Source organism: Petaurus breviceps, unplaced genomic scaffold (assembly GCF_028583685.1).
Source record: "Petaurus breviceps papuanus isolate PSGF00001 unplaced genomic scaffold, PetGlider_PUasm1.0 183, whole genome shotgun sequence".
NCBI lineage: Eukaryota > Metazoa > Chordata > Mammalia > Diprotodontia > Petauridae > Petaurus > Petaurus breviceps.
Window position 1 is genome coordinate 4,796,392 of NW_027185791.1, and position 20,363 is coordinate 4,816,754.

Genomic DNA, 20,363 nt, shown 5'->3' on the forward strand with positions numbered 1-20,363 from the left:
TGTGGATGAGATTGTCAGGACAGCTCAAGTTGTCTCTACTCTGGAATTGTATATGCTATGAAAGATCATGAATCTGGGGTCTGCTGGACATCAGTGGATGAAGTGTGTCCCTGGAAGGGAGACATACAATGAACAAAGGCACAGGGCAAAAAGTCTGTAGCTGGAGAGAAGTGGAGCTGCCTGGGGGAGCAGTTTCCAGTGCTAGGCTCATGGCAGGACCTGGACCCTTCCCAAGTTAATTCTACCTCTATGTATATGTGCGAGTGTGTGTGCTCACATCTGATGCCAGGAGTTAAGACAGTTTCACAATTTGTAATCTGTGTATGAACCATGGGTGGGGAGGCATACAGCTTCCTGGAAGGGTCATTGGAGCCCAATAATGAAATACCTATAAACCATAATGAGGGAGCTGGGAGCTCTGAAGAGGATGATTTCTGTTAGAAGGAGGGAGGTAATCTCCACCCTTTTCTGACACAAGGGTATTGGATAATCTCCTAAACTTGAGGGAGGTACTTATTCTATGATTTCTTTGTGACTTTCGTTGGTGGAAGAGGCCGTAAGCATTCTCCCCAGCTGACTATTGGACAGGGGCTGAGTGAAAATTGGACCCATTACTTTAAATTCACAATCCATCTGAATACCTCTTCTGTTCAATTAACATTTGTTCTTGGACCCAAAAAGGGAAAAATTAGCTGAATAACTCAGGAAAACAGAGAGATTGGGAAAGGAAGGGGATCCAAGTTTTATCAGACCTGAGAAATACCCTCTAAGAGCACTGGAACCCCACCACTGGCCACATAGCTCTTTTGAGCTGCATAGAGGCTTTCACTCATGAGGTTAAAGTCTTGTTCATGAAAAAGTCAATGGAGGAAATGACAAGGATCAATTCCCATGTTTCCTGTGGAAGCTAAACCCAGCACTATGCTGAATAACAGCCCTTTTGTAATATTTAATGACAATGTGGGAAAATATATACCCAAAAATCCCCATGTGAGGAGCTATCACTGAAGTCTAAGCAATCAATTAAGAGCAAAAAAAAAAAAGAGTATTCATGATAGCTTGGTTAAAAACATTAAGGAATGGGACTGTGCCTTGATGGGCTTCAGCCATGCCTTTCTGTATCTACCACTCCTGATTCCCTCTTATTTTATCAGTCTCTGAACCTGCTATCCCACTTTATCTCCCATTTACCTCCCTTTCCCAACAAAACTTTCAAACAGGATTAAATTCTGTAACACTTTGGTTGAGAGAGAAGGCTTTACTTGGCTGGTTTGGGTTTACAGGACCGCTGGTGGACGACTAGTCTGTCTGGCAGGAAGGTACGCCCACAGTTATCACATGGAACCAACTGGCTCTGGGCATTTGTCCAGGCAGCTTCATTTATAGCATCGAGATCATAGTAGCCTTTGGCTGAAAAGTCAAAAAGGGGATGGGGGGGTCGGAGAAAACAGGATCAGTTTTCATTCTGGAGAATCATATTCAACTCTTTATGGAAAATATTTTCCGGAAATACCTGTTGACTGAGCCTTTTTAGTCAAATCATATTGCTTTTGCAAAATGTCCCAAGGGCTAAATAAAGCTAACTATGGACCCGAATACTTACTCAGCTGCCTTAAAGAAAGAGTGGAAGCCTGTGATAAAGATTCTGGGTTTTAATTATTAACATATCTTTTTCTGAACACCATCATGATGCAAATGTTGCTTTTTGTCCTACTTTCAGGAGATACCTAATAAGCTCTTATGAGAGTACCGAAGCAGAGGAGCATACCTCTTCAAATTACTCCCCTCTCATATTGCTTCAGAACGTTTTGAGGAAACCAGTATTTCCAGCTAAGAGCTGATTTTCAAACTGATTTTCGTCTCAAAACCTTAACTCCTTTTACCTCGAAAGTGAATTTTCTAAATAATAATGTGAAAACATTCCAACCAGAATAGCTAGGATACTAAAATAGAAGATTTCCTTAAATGTGCATTCACACATAGTACCTAGATCATATAATCTTTATTGGTAGAACATAGAAAAATGCACATAGCTTTATTTTAGAGAAATTTAATGTGGGATTCTGTCTCAGCCAAAGAACCTTAAAAAGAGGAATTAAATGCAATGTGACTACCTTTGAACTGTAAGCAAAAGGCCCACTTTGAAACAAATTTTAACATGGAATTTTACGTATATTATATATTACATATATTAAATATATTACATAGTTTCTCAGATACAGCATTAAGGCTTCAGATCATTTAAAAATTATTCATATCTAATAGTTTATGTGAACACAGCAAGCTTTAGGTCTCTTAATACCTTTGTTGCCAATAAGCCAGTAACTTTGAACACAACACAATTTTTTCTCTCATGGCTAAAGCAAGTGCCTCATTCTATGCAGAAAATGAATGTATATTTTTTGAAAGCCTTGAAAAAACATCTTGAAAAAAGAATGGGGTTAACTTACTCTTTAACAAGATCAGTTTTAATCCAAACACAAAACATTATGCTGTAACTAGCATAATAATTTTTGTTTAGTGATACTATGTGGAAACATCACTGAAAAGGGTTTACATGATTTTGGAAAAGGTTTTGAATAGATCTAATATATTGAGACCATGTGTCTGCTTGGGGTTGGGTGAGGGGACTACATCAACTTTAAGACTGAAGTCAAAGTGGGAGTTCATACTATGAAGGTTCTTTAATTAAGAAGAAAGGATGTCAGCAGTTATAGAAACAGGGCAGCACAGATCAAGGGGGAAACTAAGAGAAATGCAGTCACAATGACCTTCCTGTCTAACCAGCATGCAAATGATTTCACAGTGATCCAGCCTGGGTTTCAGAGTAAATTATTTCCATCCCAACTCACTGAAACATGAAAGTTTTGCTCATGCAGAGAAGGGGATGTAAAGTGGTGAGCAGAGAGGAAGAAACAAATTTAGGAAAAGAAGACTGTTAAGTGTGATGGTGGTCAGCAGTCTAAACAAGCTTCATGTTTATACAAATGCTATTATCTTTTGTACTTTTTACCTCCTTTCATGCTCACAACTGGACAGCTAGGTGGTGTAGTGAATAGAGCTTAGAATCAGGAAGTCTCATCTTGAGTTCAAATCCAGCCTCAGACACTTACAAGATGTGTGACTCTAGCCAAATAACTTAACCCTGTTTGTCTCAGTTTCTCATCTATAAAATGAACTGGAGAAGGAAATGGCAAACCACTACAGTATCTTTGCCAAGAAAATCCCAAATGGGGTCATAAAGAGTCAGATGCAACTGAAAAGACTTAGCAACAGCAAAAATATGCACAAACACACACAGATACACAACATATACATTCACACACATATACATTATGCATATGTATACACGCATATATACACACACTTGAGAGTGTATGTATATGTTTGTCTTTTAGGAAGAGACTATTCATAATTCTTGTCTGGCAATGCCTACAATTTTATCATGAGAGTCAATACTCTGCTCCACAGGGGACTACAAAACTCTGCACCATTCCTGGAAGTGGTTTGAAGAATTAGTCCAGCCCCTGCATTAAACTAAGAACCAGACAGAGTGATCTCCTTAGAGAAGTGCCATGAGACAATTCTACGCTTGTCCTGGGGGAATGTGCTCTTAACTACTTTAGATAAACATGGGGCTCTCTGTGAACACTAAGGTATATCCTCACACTCAAAGACATTGCCTTATGGTATCATGATAAAAATAGTAACTGCTATTTGTATAATATTTCAAGGTTTATAAAGTAGTTTTCTCATGATAATCTTATTGAGGACAGAGGATAAGTTTTATTTTTTCCATTTTTCAGATGAGGAAATAGGTTTAGGGGGGTTGTGCAAATCAGGTCTGAGCCAAAGGTCATTTACATTTTAGATGCCACTTTTAGGTGCTATATGAAAAATGATTCCTAAGTAAGATTATGTAAACCAGATAATACACACACACACATACGTGCATACATATATACATGGGTATATATATCCTATTCCTCAGTTTAGCCTTGAAAAGAAAATGTCTGTTCTTCTTGAAGGCAAGCTTTTTTGAAGTTGCAATTGGACAGTTTTTCTCCCCATTTAACAGTGTCCAAGATTAAAAATGTAGTTGATTTTAGAATTATGAACAACTAAGAGAAAGTATGAATAAATAGTATTCTCACATTTTAGGAAGGATGGAAAGAACACTATTTTCCACATAATTCCACTCCTGTCTTCCCTAGTAGCTTACCTGCAATGTTTCTCACTTCCGGTTTTTTCGGTTCTGGTCTCCGTAACTCTTTAGGCAACAAATTGTTTTCATTATGCCATTTTTTCAGACACTGTGGCTCATGGATACTGATGGACATGGTTCCAAATTCACGACCACAAATGTAGCAAATAATTGTTGGTGGTCGTCTTATCACTGAGGGCTGACAGAATAGAAAACTGGTTATAATGCAATTCAGGTTTTGAAATACATTCACGAGTTGTCATTGTTGGTTTTTTTGGTTGGTTGGTTGGTTGGTTTTGCCTTACCGTGGCCAAGTAGATTAGGTAGCACCTCTCTTTAAGTTATCCTGCCCTAAATTTTGTGATCTTTTTGGACTTCTCAGATAAGACATTCATACTGTGAGATTTCAATTCATTGTAAGGTTAAGGACAAAAAGCACTGCTCCAAAAGGGTTTAGAGAGTGTTTTCATTCAGGTCAATGGCCAATTTCTTTGGAAGATCCTGGTTTTTGACAAAAAATCTTATTTGCTTGAAAAACTGAATAGTTGTAACCACATTCAATTAAATGCACTTGATCAAGTATTGGTCAAATGCAGGACAAAAATTCCACAGTGTGAGAGGGCATAGATTGATTGTGATTGCGATTTTTTTTTATTTCATTTTTTCCCAATTACATGTAAAGACTATTTTTGACATTCAATTAAAAAAATTTAAGTTCCAAATTTTATCTTTGTCTTTCTTATCTTCCCCAACCCTAAGATGGTAAGTAATTTGATATAGATTATATAGGTTCAATCATGTAAAGCATATTTCCACATTCGTCATATTTCAAAAGAAGAAACAGATCAAAAGAAAAAAAATGAAGTGAAAAATAGTATACTTTGATCTGCATTCAGACTCTAACAGTACTTTCTCTGAATGTGGATAGCATATTTCACCATGAATCCTTTGGAATTGTCTTGGATTATTCTATTAATGAGAATAGCTAAGTCGTTCACAGTTGATCATCATATAATATTGCTGTTATTGTGTATAATTTTTCTCCTGGTTCTGATCACTTCACTTTGCATAAGTTTGTGCAAGTTTTTCAGATGTTTTACTGAAATCAACCTACTCATCATTTTTTATAGCATAATAGTATTCCATTGCTATCATATACCACACAACTTGTCTAGCCATTCTCCAATTGATGGGCATCCCCTCAATTTCCAATTCTTTGTCACACAAAAAGAGCTGCTATAAACATTTTTGTACAAATGAGCCCCTTTTTTGTCTCTTTGGGATGCATACCTAATAGTGGCATTGCTGGATCAAAAGATATGTATAGACAGGTGGTTACCCTTTGGGCATAATTCCAATGGCTTTCCAGTATGGCTGGGTCAGTTCACAACTCCACCAACAGTACACTAATGTCCAAATTTTCCACATCTCTTCCAAAATTTATTATTTTCCTTTTCTATCATATTAGCCAATCTTTTAGATATAAGATCATACCTCAGAGTTATTTTAATTTGCATTTCTCTAAACAATAGTGATTTAAAGCATTTTTTCATATGGCTTTGACTACTTCACCTGAAAATTGCCTGTTCATATATTTTGACAATTTATCAATTGCAGAATGATGTGTGTTATAAATTGATTTAGTTCTCTTTATTTTGAGAAATGAGACCAACGTGCTATAAAAATTGTTTTCCAGTTTCTTACTTTTCTTCTAATCTTGGTTGCATTGGTTTCATTTGTGCAAAACATTTTAAATTCAATTTAATATAATCAAAATGAAATTTTTTACATTTAAAGTTGATCTTTATTTCTTGTTACCTTACCTTCTACACAGATCTGACAGTTAAACTATTCCTTGCTCTCATAACTGCTTATGGCCTTACCCTTTGTGATTGCACAATTTCAAAAAATACTCATGTTAACAAAGTCACAGATCAATCAAAATATTGAGCTACTATATAGCAGGCACTGAGCTCCGTTCTGTGGAACAAAGATTAGAAAATGGCCCCATACATGCCCTCAAAGAGTTAATGATCTAATTGAGAGGAAAGAGAGGGTGTGAATTGAGCCTTATTATAGAGCCTCTCATGCTATATGGTGGTGAAGGAATGGGGGAGTTTTCTCTCTGCCTGTGCTTCATGGAGACTTCTTGAAGACTTTTCCATGCTTTGCAGTACCCCACTGATGGTACTATGCAGCTCAATCCTACTTCTTCTCCCAGACCCATACCTTAAGCTTTGTCAGGCACCTCTGCTAGGTACCCATCTTTCCTCCTCACTCTAAGAAGAAACATAGATAAGTCTTTCATGGGAATGGGCTTCCCCCACTCCTGGAGCTGATCCAGTAATTAAGACTGTTCTCTTTGGAATTCTCCACTGTCCCTCATAGCATCTTTTCCCCTCCTCAGTGAAAGAGAAAGAATTTTTAGTTATAGCTCTATAGGTAAGACTCATATGTAAGGGTAATGTGGCATTTGGTATCATCTCATTGGGTATTTACACAACCAGCCATTCACAATAAAGACACTTTTAGATTTTAACCATTTACTTAAAAAGGCACCTTCATAGATACTGATATATGAAATCAATGCATAAATAAAATATATTACAACATACATATAAACCTGGATCATACTTTCCTGCCAATGCACTCAACAATGATGATAAAGAGTGGGGACATACAGGAACCTGAAAGAAGGCCTATGTAGGAGAAAAAGTCATATACTCAAGAAAGTTCAGAATTTTATATGGCAGGCTTTCATGCTAATGGTCCATTTAAGAACATCTGCATTGCAGAAAATTGTTCCTTTGCTCATAACTTAACTATTGATCTTGATGACAATTCAGCTTGACAAATCCTCTTCCCCTCTCTATCAGAACATAACATTTACTAACTCTTCCAATTTATAATCACCCTTAAAAGGGTGTTTAAAAAGTATCACCTCTTAATCTAAATATAAGTTCTCCTTAAGACAGAGCTTATTCATACTATATAAGTGATAAATTAGAACATCAGGAAAGGGACTGAAAGACTTAGGGAGTATTCATGGATAGTCAGTGCATTAATAATACTAAGTAACTGGGCTAACTGACAATAGTGAACTTTTCAGTGTTGGCAATATAAGGACGGACATGATCTGTGTTTTTGGTGTGGATTCTCTGGTCATCTGATGCAAGCATAGATAGTCACAGGATCAAAATAAGAGGAAGGGTAGGTAGGACAAAGTAGGGAACTGGCCACTAGAGGTCTGCCTGAATTCTCACTTACCGAGGATGAGGCTGACTTGGGTCCATTTATGCAAATGTTCTAATATGAAAGGTCTAGGTCACCTGGACCAATGATGCATTCAGAAATAGTCTTGCTTCAATGGAGGATATGGGCAATTCTCCTCCCTAATATTAAACTCAGAAGAGTAGGTTCAAGAACCTCTGATGATTCCACCACAATGGTAGTGAGTTCAGAAAGGTTTTTTTTAATCTTTATAGGTCTTTAAAGGTAAAAACTTTGAGTAATCAAATCAAAGTGCTCAATCCCTTGGGGGGAGCCCCACACCTCTGTTAAGGTTTTCCCAATAATTTTAAAGTTATTTGGCTTGTTCCAGGGAGAGGTCCAAAACTTCATTTGAATCTTTCTTGAATAGGCAGAGATACATTGGGGAAACTTTCAGGTGCCCTTTGATATAGGGATCCAGAAGATATTTGTTGGGATCTCCAAGGCAATGGAGGAGTTTGGGTATTCCTGGGGCAGAAAGAATACATAGAAATTTTACCCAGTTGCTAGCTGAATGGTTTTATGTTGTGGGAATTATGAAAAAGTTTTTGTCCAGGACAGTTTAGTTTCTCGCTCAAATTGTGAGCAGGTGACTTTCATTTGATGGTGGTTCTCTAAGCTTTGTGGGGATAGACTCTCATGTGCAGGAAAGTTTGAAGGGATCAGGCTTTCTGCCTGAGAAGGGAAGTTTGATTTTTCTATATTTTTTACTATGACCTATTAGAACTTGGTAAGATGGTATTTTTTGTTAAACTGTTACCATCAAATATTTAGAAGTATGAAAGGATCAAATTACTGAATTTGATTACAAATTGTAGCACATCATCTTTCCCCAAGACTTTTTAATTCAAATCACTGAGGAAGGCTTGACTAAAGGACAATGAAAAACTGCCCAAATCACTGTGGTGCTCTCCAGAGTGTGGAACTGTGGACTTCAGCAAACACTCCAGCAGATTTTCTGAGGACAATAAATATAAAAACTGGGGCATGAGTATAGCAAAGATATGTTATCCTCTGAGACCATTTAGCTAGTGAAACCATCGATCTTAGTCAAAATGCATTTCTTAATCAATTGCTATGTGTCAGACACCGTGCTAAGTGCTAGAACTATAAATACAAACAGAAAAAAAAACAATTCCTACCATCAAGGAGGTTTCATTCTAATGGGGAAGATAGTACATGAAAAAGCTGAAAATTGGGGAGGGAGTGGAGAATAGAGGTACCAGGTTAGGGTAGAGATGATAAAGAATGTCCTGTGGAGATGAGTTGCAAGTGTGGCCTGGAGAGGAATGAAGACATGTCTGGTATTGGCCTTTTCCTTAAAATGGAGGCTTTGGGAGAAACCATCTGCCTGGAGGGAGAGGTTAATGGGGTGGATGGTACAGTTGGTTATGCTATAATGAGATATATGTCCCCTAAAAGCACCATGGTATACCAACGAGCACAATTAAAACCATAAGACTTGTGAAGAACATAGGGTTAAAGACGTGTAAATAAAATTGGAATCTAATAAAAATGGTAACAGTTTTATACATGTTACATGTGTAAGATACACATAAATACTACAACAAATAGAGGCAAATAGATAGATACTACAATAAATAGTGGTTGTATCTACTGCCTTCTTTTTTGTTGTTGTTTTTTGGAGGGGGGAAGGCAGGTCAATTAGGGTTAAGTGACTTGCCCAAGGTCACATGACTAGTAACTGTTAAGTGTCTGAGGTTGGATTTGAACTCAGGTCCACCTGACTCCAGGGCTGGTGCTCTATTCACTGTGCCACCTAGCCATCCCTTTACTGCCTTCTTCTAGTGCTAAATCTGAGCCTTGTTTCTCACAGGGTTCATTCAGGTTGGCAAAATCTCTTATAATTTGGACAGGCAGTAACTCTGGGCCTCTGAGGCCATGGTGGAAGGGTATGTGTGTGTGGGCGGATCAGCCTTCCTCTGCCCATAGGTACCAGATGTATCAGAAGATATTCGATGAATATGGCTTTGAAAAGATCAAAGTTTGTTTGTAGAAGTGGACTTCAGAAAGGTTGCATTGTGAGCAATTGTGAAGTGGTGCAGTTTTCTTCATTTTCACTGTTTCTCCAGAAAGAAATTGAGCGTAAACAAACATAAACAAATTAAAATTTGCATTATTCTCGAATTGTTTCCTAATGAATCGGTTGTATTGGAACAACTTCACATTTTCAAAACAAGCATTATTGCAGAACTGACTGTGCTTTCAATATGAGAAGTAATCTAGGGGTGAAGTGAGCTTCCAGGGTGAAGGGTTTCTATTTTATGGTAAAGAACATCCCATGAAGATGCAACCTGGGAAGGAATAAAGACAAGGTTGACGTGGATCTCTTTCTTAAAATGGAGGTTCATAAGACTTAGTTCCACGGTCTATCAGTCATAGGCATTAGACTAAGTGCGGGGAAAAGATCTTGATCAATTTAGATGTCCTTGAGAGCCACTGGATGAACTGAAAGTATATTACGCAGTAAGGGTTTGGATGGAAGAAAGTTCACCAAACTATATGATTGGCTAAAGCCAGAAGAACAGTTTGGAACTCAGGAGCCTTGAGAGTCTATCAGAGGAAGCCTCTAGTCACTCCTCTTAAGAAGGAATTGCCTTGGGGACTTGGGGCAAGGAGAAATCCCTTGCTACATTCTAGGCCTCCATGTCCTCCCATGTCTCCAAACTTGACTTTGACTGGAGGAGACTGCTATGAGTTTCAAACAGTCCAGAGAATTCTGGAATACAGAGCTCTGTTGGCGTCCTGAACAATGGATGTCAGCGCCTCAATCCAGATGAGAAGACAGACTGTGTGAAATGAGAAGATTCAAGACTCTCTAAGGAATCCAGGAGAAAAGTTGTAGCATACATACCTAAGGGAAACATCTTGAAGACTCCAGCAAAAGGAATTTCAGGATCAGATCTTTGCCACATGTGCTCTAAGTTGGGGTCCACTTTCCCCCTGAATTCATTAAGCACTGGTAGGAGAGCATGTCACAGACTTTTGGGGAATATTTTACATTAATTTTACCAGTTACACTATCATATTAAATACCTATTTCTAAAAGCTGTTTAGGTCTGGCAGGCTAAGTGATGTCATCTGATAATCAGGGAGGAGGGCACCCTAATGGGCAATTATGAGGAAGATAATACATAAAAAGGAAAACTTGCCTGATCCTATGGACTTGTTTGTCCTTTGTTCTTGAAGAGGACCATGATGTCAGGGAGAAGATGCCATGACTTGAAAGTGAAAAAGATTTAAGTAAGGAAGGATTGTACAAAGTCACCAACCTCACTTTCTCCTCCAGAGCCATCTGGGTCCAGTGACAAGATATAGATCAGAACAAGTGGAGATGCCCCCTGCCACCCCCCATGGATCTAGAGGTATGAACAAGGGAATGGACAGCATTGGAATGGATAGTGATGGATGTCACATCTCCAGGCAAATGCCAGATTTTAGTTGGGACCAAGAGATGGCAGGAATGTAAGAAAAAGAGACCTCACATAAAGAGCATTTTGCTAACCGTAGAGTGTGGGAGGGGTGAGAGTGGCAGTATCCAGGGAATAGAGGAGAATAGTGACTAGAGATGGATATAGCTATATTGAACATGGCATCATTGTCTTATTTTAGTGAGCTTGTTACCAAAAGAAAAAAACTTGCCAAGGAGCATAAAAGGTTTTACAAATTAAGGTAACACGTTGGGGTATGTTGAAATTTGGCACGATAATAAAATGTTTTACAAATTAATCCCTAGAGGTTAATAATGAATAAATTTAATTCCCTTATGATTGGAGAAAGTTGGCAAAGAGTTGCCAGAGATAAAGAACAGAGTTTTCTTTTATATTCAACAAGGTAATAGATAATTCAATACCAAGAATACATAGATCTGTCTCTGAGATCATTTATACTTGTGGTCTCTTTTCAGGTAAACAAAGAACCCAACAGAATCAAAGGTTATCTGGGGAAATTGAGGCAACTTGGATAATTTAGATGATAGTAAAGGCCTGGGGAACACCAACAAAAAAAATATGAGGTTAGGGAAAGAGAGAAGAATTGCATCTAAATTTTCAAGATGATTGCTATTCTGTAAAGCTGACCTCCCTTGGAATTCCAAATCCCAGGTGATAGCCTGTGACACAGAGTCACACACATATATGCATATATAGACACACATACACACATGTGTGTACATGTCTATAACATATGTGTGTGTACATGCATATACATCTATAAACTTGGACCTACTTGCTCTTCATCTGTTTTTAAGTCTTTCTTTAGCCACTGCTGCTAATTATCATTCATATTATCTAAATAATGTTTTTTCTTGCTGTTAATTGTTCAGCTTTATACTACTAGGAAATGCTAAAATTCAGTCTCTTAGGTAAGGTCTCTGCAATATAAAATAAAAGGGACATATGTTTTACAACACACATGTGCAGGCTACCTCTGAATCAGATTAAAATGTAATTTGGAAATGTTTTACAAGATAAATAACAATATATAATAAAAATAGCTAATATCACATTTTAAAAACTAAAAACACATTTTAAAAGTCAGTACATTGCCTACAAGGATCTTTCCATGCAGATGAGTGACCCCCATTTTGATCTGAGATTGACACTGTTAATTGTCCTGCTTTGTACTGCTAAGAAATTCTCTACAAGGTTTGGATCCAGAGGTAACTAACAGTTTATAACCTCTGCTCACCTAAGCAGAATCACCACAGGATTTTGACTTCTTGGCATGCTCCATGTCAAGGCAGGCCAAGTCAAATGGAGAGTAAAGCTAACAGTCACATAATGCAGGCAAAAATTATTGGAGGGGAAAATCCCTACTTAATTACAGCAATACATCGACCAATTTTGAAAACTAATCCACTCTCTACTTTCCTTTCCCTTTGCAGTCACATCACAGATCTTCCAAAAAGGTGAATTTGAAGAAAATTTTAAAAATCCAGTGATATAAATTGCAAAAGCAGGAGGAGGCAAAAGCAAAAGAATGGAAAGCTAAAGTGATTAGGAACCAAAGAGAGAGGATGCTAAAAGCTTTGATTCTTTAAAAAAAAATGTATTTTTGTAACAACAATTTTACAATTCTTTACAAGTTAATTTGCTTGTAAGATTATTGAGATACATATAGGTCAGTGAGACATGAAGAAGTCATTTTCTTTTTGGAGAATACTTATTTTTATTAATTTTTAATGAAAAAGAATGAACCAAAGGTAGTATTTAATTCAACTTGCGAGGAAATAAACAATGTGTTCATAAATAATGACATTCATGCCATATTGTCAAAGATTTATTTGTTAGGAAAAGTTAAAAGGAGAATAAGCAGACACAGAGCCCAGAAAATTTATACAGAAAAATAAAAGCGGATGCAAAAGAAAATGAATACTATAAAAGGCTAATGTGGCCTATGTTATATTTTCCAAGGCTAGGTTCATGCATTATACTGGTTGAACTGTAGCTGAACTTGGAACCTGTTCCATATTTTTGAGTTCTGAACATCCTAACTCCTAAGTCATGCTCTAGGGAACTGTATGCAATTCAGTCCCAACTGCTGAAGAAAACACAACCCATCCAGGCTGGATTAAGATAAGAGTACATTGTATTTCTCATCAATTTCACGACTGTCAGTCAGAAGCTCAGCCATTTTCAACTTGGGGCTATTGTGACTTTGCTAGCTGCCAAGGCTTTAGTCTCTAGCCTCTCCCTCCAGTGCTTACAAAAGCATATGGGTGTGTGTGAACAGGGAGCACAGCAAGAGTGGGAGGGATTGTAACTCTAGCCAGAAGCCACATCAAGCCTTTTTCTCCTAATGGCAGTCTCCTGGTTCTTTGGGATGTGCCATTACAGACAGGGCCAAGGGAAATGAAAGTTCGGGGTGTGGGGGAAATTGATAAGAGCAGGGGAATTAGGTCTTTACTGTGCTTTGGCCATAGCTTGCCAAGGCATAGAAAGTGCAATCCAAGGAGGCAGAGGGAAAGTCTAAATTCGGCGAATGTAAAGTTACTGCAGAGCAAAGGATGAGATTGAAAGTGTCAAAATTTCAGATTGTATTTAAGAAGCCCCACAAAGTTTTTATGACAGGGGTGAGAGTGCCTGAAAATATCATTATTCCAGAATCCGCATAAGCTCGATTTCCTGGATCACAGGTATGAATCAAACCAATGAATAAAATACAATACCCTTACACACAAAGAAGCCCGTTATTTCCACTTACAGTTTTTTTCTTTTGTTCTGTCAACTGCTGAGCATGTCCCAGTTAGTCAGAATATGAAAAGAGGGACTTGAACACTATGGGGAGAACACACACACACACACACACACACACACACACACACACATGAGTGACGCACATATATACACACATACACATCTGTGTATGTATATATATACATATGTGTCTGTATATATATATATATACATCTATAAAGTTGGACCTACTTGTTCTTCATATGTTTTTAATTCTTTCTTTAGCCACTGCTGCTAATTATCATTTATATTATCTAAATATTTTTTCTCACTGTTAATTGTTCTGCTTTATACTGCTAAGAAATGCTAGAATTCAATCTCTTGAATAAGGTCTCTGCAATATAAAATAAAGGGAACATTCAGAAATTTTCTGGCAAATTTAGTTTGTTCTGAATTACCCCATTTGGGCTGTCTATGCTACCCCCAAAACCTTACTAATTGTTAGCTCTCCACATTGTTTTGGCTTGTATAAACTCGACCACAATGCAGCAATACTAATAATTACTGACATTTACATAGTTTTTAAAATTTTGCAAAACACTGGAACATATCATTGGAGCTACAAAACAATCCTGGGAAATAGGTGGCATTATTATCTCAACTTGTATACACATGAAGCAACTAAAGTTGAAAAAACATTAAATGACCTGTTAATGGTTACACAGCTAATGTCTCAGGTCTTCCTGACCCCAAGTCTATCCACTTTACCACACTGTCTGCTAGTAATTACTATGGAAACAGGTCATTGCCTAAACACTAAACATAGTTCAATCGTGAGGCCCTAGGGAACACCACTCTTACTCTACCAACAAGCCTCAGGACTTGCTTTGATGACATTCCTTAAGGATATTTTATGTCACCACTTCCCCTTGGCTTCCTGGGTTCTCTACCACCCAAGAGATGGGACAGTCATTTCTATTCACTCCAAGCCATTGTTCCCTGAAAATAGTATATAACCCTTCTATAAGAGTTTTTAATTTTACCACATACTACAAAGAATTATATGCTTGCTGGTGGGAGAGGTATTTAGCAAATTAAAGGGAAAATTTTAGAACATAATAAGAGTGTATAAAACTCATACCTCTAAGAGAACTATGGAAACATAATACACATCACATTTTTGTCTCAAGTGTGTGTTTGTACTTGTGCACATCACTTCTGAGCCTAGCTATTAAATGGTGAGCCAGGATTATGAACAATCAAGTCCTGTAACGGAATTGGCTTTACCAGCATTGAAAAATGCTTATCCCAAACATAATTTTCTTGGGTGGGACACATGTGGGGAATAGATGACAGCCGTATACTCAAGCAGCTGCTGCATAAGGAGTGAGTGAGGCAACCACAACAAGAAGAGAATGGGAAAAGCATATCTTCAGGCAATGAACTACAGCTGTGGCCTGCTGCAAAGGAGCAATGGATACCAGTCTTGGATGGAGCTCCTCAGTCATGCTGTGATGTCAGGGTCGCTTCAGGATGACTGTGGGGCTAGGAAGAGATTAACAAAGAGGAAGAAAACAGTAAATAGTCTCTGTAGCCAAGGACCCAACAAAGTTCCTTCATGTGTAGATCCTCAGTGAGAAGAAGGCCAAATCATGGATCAGCCTTCTCAGACATACCCACACAGCCAAGGAGTAGTCACTCTTAGTCAACAGTCTAACTTTCAAAACTTCCAAATATGAAAGGTGTTGATGTCATTTGCACATGTATTATAAATTATACATTCACAGACAGTCCTATGCATAAGTAAAGGAGGCCTCCCATCTATTGTGATTTGAGGGTTACTACAAAGATCTATCTGCCCTGAAATATCATTTTAGTCTGATTATAGTTTGTACTTCCTGCCGTATTCCTCTACACCTGCCTCCCTCCCTTCCACCCTACACAAAGCTCAGCTATTCTGGATTTTATTTCTCAATATGTATGTATTGTATCTTTTTCACCTCTACAAACCCTATAGGTTATATAGGTTCAATCATGCAAAACATATTTCCGTGTTATGTTGTGAAAGAACAGAAAAAAAGGAAAAAAAAGAATGAAAAAATAAAGTGAAAAATAGCATGCTTCAATCTGCATTCACACTCCATCAGGACTTTCTTTGGAAGTGAATAGCATTTTTCATCATGAGTCCTTTGGAATTGTCTTGGATCATTTTATTACTGAGAATGGCTAAGTCATTCACAGTTGATCGTTGTATGATATTGCTGTTACTGTGTATACTTGCTCTCCTGGTTCTGATCACTTCACTTTGTCTTAAGTTTAAGCAAGTTTTTCCAGCCTTTTTTTTCTTAAAGCAGCCTGCTCATAATTTCTTAAGGCATAATAGTATTCCATTACTATCATATACCACAACTTGCTTAGCTATTCCCCAAATGATGGGTATCTCCTCAATTTCCAATTCTTTGCCACCACAAAAAGAGCCACGCAGACACATCAAAAGAGTCAGGACCTAGTAAAGACAGAGCAGCACAAAGGAGGTTGGTTGATCCTGTCCAAGGGAAGTTGGTCAGTAAGAGGGCCATATGAGAGGGGTTAAACCATGCAGAACAGCCTTAAAGCAAGGGGTACTGAGATGGAGTGAGTAATTGAAGGAATATGGTGTGGAGTGTAGCAAGGGAAAAAGGACATAAAGCCCTAACTAGATATTTGTACCTGAAACAAATTTAGTAAAGGCCAGGAGGCATATGGTAGGGGAACAATTCTGTCAAGCATAGGAAGCCCATTCACCAAAAAGTTCAACTTGTACCTTGATGGTGGTTGTGAAGAGGGGAATATGAGTCCTAAAAACAGGTATTATGGGCAGTGGGTCTCTGGAAGTAGATTCCTGGGGGAATGAATGCCTATTGGTGGCTGGCAAAGGCCTTTAAACATAGGAGAGTACATCCCTATACTCCTAACTAGATGTTGGCACCCTGTGTCAGATCCCCAGTCACCCTGTTATTTAACTTTGTCAATGTTGAAGAAAAATCATATGTCATACTTTTGACTGTAGTATGTATGTATGGCATATATTATATTATATTTGTCTTTAAATAGTAAATTAATTTATGATATGAAATGAATGTATTTAGTATTTCTGCTTTTCTACATTTAATTATGAGGTTTTGGTGCCCTATTATATGGCCAATTTTGTGAAGGTGCCATGCACAGCTGAGAAAAAGGGATACTCTGTTCTATTTCCATGCAGTCTATCATATCTAAGTTTTCTAAAATTCTATTCATTTCCTTAACTTCTTTCTAATTTTATGGTTTGATATATCTAGTTCTGAGAGGGGAAATTGAAGTTCTCCACTAGGATAATTTTACTGTCTATTTCCTCGCATAATAACTTTTCACTTAAGAATTTGGATGCTATGCCATTTGGTTCATGTTTGTTTTGTACTGATATTGCTTTATTGTCTATGGTCCCTTTTAGCAAGATGTAGTTTCTTTCATCTCTCTTTTTTTTTTTTTTTGGAAAGGGGAAGGAAGGGCAATTGGGGTTAAGTGACTTGCCCAAGGTCACATGGCTAGTTTTTTGTGTTAAGTGTCTGAGGCCACATTTGAACTGAGGTCCTCCTGACTCCAGGGCTGGTGCTCTATTCACTACGCCACCTAGCTGCCCCCATCCTTCTTTATCTCTTTTAATTAAGTTTGTGTTTGCTTTTGATTTGAGATCCTGATTGCTCCCCTTGCTTTTTTCTCTTTTACCTCAGCTGAAGCAAAATAGATTCTACTCCAGCCCTTTATTTTTATTCAGCATTTGTCTCTCTGCTTCAGGTTACTGATATAATCCATTCTCTTTTCTGCTTCTATTTTTGTGGGTGACTTCATTTCATTCTTATTCACAATTTTGAGTTCTAACTGTATTTCCCTCCACCTTTGTTTTTTTTTTCTGTTTATACTTCTCTCTTTTTACCCTGTCCTTCCTCAGAAGTCTGTTTTGCTTCTGACCACTGCTTTCCTTAATACATCTTTCCTTCTAACAGGTTCCTGCCTTTCTCTTATCCCCTTCTCTTCCTTCTCTCTTTGGCAAATAGATTTATAAATCTAACCACGTGTGTATATTATTCCCTCTTTGAGTCAATTCTGATGAAAGTAATGTTCAAACATTGACCACCTTGTCTTTGCATGTCTCTTTCATGTAATGTAATTCCCCCCATTCTTCCTCTCCCTACCCCTTTCTCTCAGTGCATCTTTTTCATCCCTTATTTTTTGACATTATCCCATCATAATCAATTTGCAGAGCACCATCTGCGCATACTCTTTTTAGCTAATCTAATAATGATAAAGTTCTTAGTAGCTACAAGCATCATCTTCCCACATCTGAAAAACATTTTAACTTTATTGAGTCCTTTATATTTTCTCTTTCATGTTTACTTGGGTTCTCTTGAGTCTTGTGATTGAATGTCAAATTTTCTAGTCAGCTCTAGCCTTTTCATTAAGAATGCTTGGGGGTGGTCAGGTGGCTCAGTGAGTAAGAGCCCCGGCCCCAGAGGCAGGATGACCTGGGATCGAATCCGGGCTCTGATACTTAGCACCACACCCAGAAATAACTGGCCATATAACTTTGAGCAAGTTACTTAACCCCAATTGCTTATTTAAAAAAATGCTTGAAAGTCCTTTATTTCATTTCTCCCCCTGAGGGATTACACTCAGTTTTATTGGGTAGGTATTGGTTGTAAACCTAGCTTCTTTGCCTTCTAGAATATCATATTCTAAGCTTTTCACTTGATAAATGTGAAAGTTGATAAATATTTTGTGATCTTGACTGTGGCCCCATGGTATTTGAGTGATTTCTTTCTGGTTGCTTGCAGTATCTTCTCTTTGACCTTGAAGCTCTGGAATTTGGCTACAATATTCCTTAGAGTTTTCATTCCGGATTTCTTTCAGGAGGTGATCACTGGATTCTTTCAATGTCTAAGATATCAGGGCAGTTTTCTTCAATAATTTCTTTAAAGATGATGTCTAGGCTCTTTTTTTGATCATGGATTTCATGTAGTTCAATAATTTTTAAATTATCTCTCCTGGCTCTATTTTCCAGATCAGTGGTTTTTCCAATAAGATATTTCACGTTGTCTTCTATTTTTTTCTTTCTTTTGGTTCTGTTTTATAATTTCTTGATTTCTCATAAAGTCATTAGCTTCCATTTGCTACATTCTAATTTCGGAGGAATTATTTTCTTCAGTGAGCTTTTGTACCTCCTTTTCCATTTGGTAAATTCTGCCTTTAAAAGCATTCTTCTCTTCATTGGCTTTTTGGATCTCTTTTGCAGTTTGAGTTACTCTATTTTTAAGGTGTAATTTCTCTAGTGTTGGGGGGGGGTTCTCCTTTAGCAAGCTGTTGATTTGTTTTTCATGATTTTCTTATATAACTCTCATTTCTATTCAAATTTTTCCTCTACTTCTCTTACTTGATTTTCAAAATGCTTTTTGAGCTCTTCCATGGCCTGCGACCAATCCATATGTTTCTTGGAGGCATTGGATGCAGGAATTTTGACTTTGTTGTCTTCTTCTGATTCTATGTTTTGATCTTCTTTACCATGCAAGTAGGATTCTATACTCTGAATTTTTTACACTGTTCACTCATCTTCCCAGCCAAATATTTGACTTTCTAACTCTTTGTCAAAGTATACCTCTGCTTCCAGTGGGGGTGGGTACACTGTCCTAGGCTTCAGGAGTTTTGTATCAGCTGCTGGATACCCCATCTCTGTGGACTGAGAGCTCTGGAAACAGCTGCTGCTGCCGCCGCCGCTGCTGCTGCTGCCACTGCTGCTGCTGCCACTGCTGCTGCTGTTGCCACTGCCACCATTTCTACCACCCCAGGGCTGGGGCTGGACCACAGTCAGACCATGCTCCTCTTTCACTCAGGTCTCACAGAGATTTCCCACTGAACTTCTGTGCTGTATTTGGTGCTTGTTGGTTGAGAAGTCTGAAAATTGCCATAGCTGCCAGTGATTAGTGCCCTGAGGTCTCTCCAGTCCTGTCTTTGCCAGCATGGCCCACTCCCAGATCCTTCCTGTTGATCTTCCAGGCTGTTTTGTGCTGGATACTCTTGGGCTTTCATTCTGTCATTTTGTGGGTTCTATTGCTCTAGAATTTGTTCAGAGTCATTTTTCCAAGCATTTGAAGGGGTTTGGGGGAGAGCTCAAGGAAATCCTTGCTTTAACTTCATCATCTTGGCTCTACCCACCCCTCATCTAATTTTTAGGAATTATTTTCTTTAGTGAATTTTTATACCTTTTTTTGCCATTTGGTTAATTCTACTTTTAAGGAATTCTTCTCTTCAGTTGATTTGTATGTCTTTTTCTTAAAACTATTTGGTCAATACTGTTTTTTAAGGTATTATTTTCTTTTTTGTGCCTCTTTTACCAAGCTTTTAACTCTCTTTTCACAATTTTTTGCAAAATTTCTCATACTGTTCTCAACTTTTCCTCTACCTCACTTATCTGGTTTTTTTTAATCCTTTTTTGATTTCTTCCAGGAATTCTTGTTGGACTTGTTTTCAATTCACATTTTTCTTTGAGGTTTTGCTTAAAGGTATTTTGACATCATTGTCTTCTTCTGGGTTTTTCTCTTGATCTTTCCTGCCACCGTAGCAACTTTTTATGGTTAGATTTTTCTGTTGTTGATGTTATTGTTGTTTGCTCATTTTTC

General features: G+C 37.8%; 1 protein-coding gene across 2 annotated transcripts in view; it reads right to left on the bottom strand.

Moving 5' to 3' along the window:
* Positions 1-1,258: 1,258 nt before the first annotated feature.
* The window catches only part of LOC138160958 (zinc finger protein 474-like), an 89,860-nt gene continuing 70,755 nt past the window's right edge, over positions 1,259-20,363 (bottom strand). For both annotated transcript variants that reach the window (XM_069087749.1, XM_069087748.1), the window contains exons 4-5: positions 4,223-4,403; positions 1,259-1,410 (exon numbers count right to left, since the gene is read on the bottom strand). In XM_069087749.1, coding sequence (XP_068943850.1) covers positions 1,259-1,410; positions 4,223-4,403 — 333 coding nt within the window. The remainder of the gene's footprint in view (positions 1,411-4,222; positions 4,404-20,363) is intronic.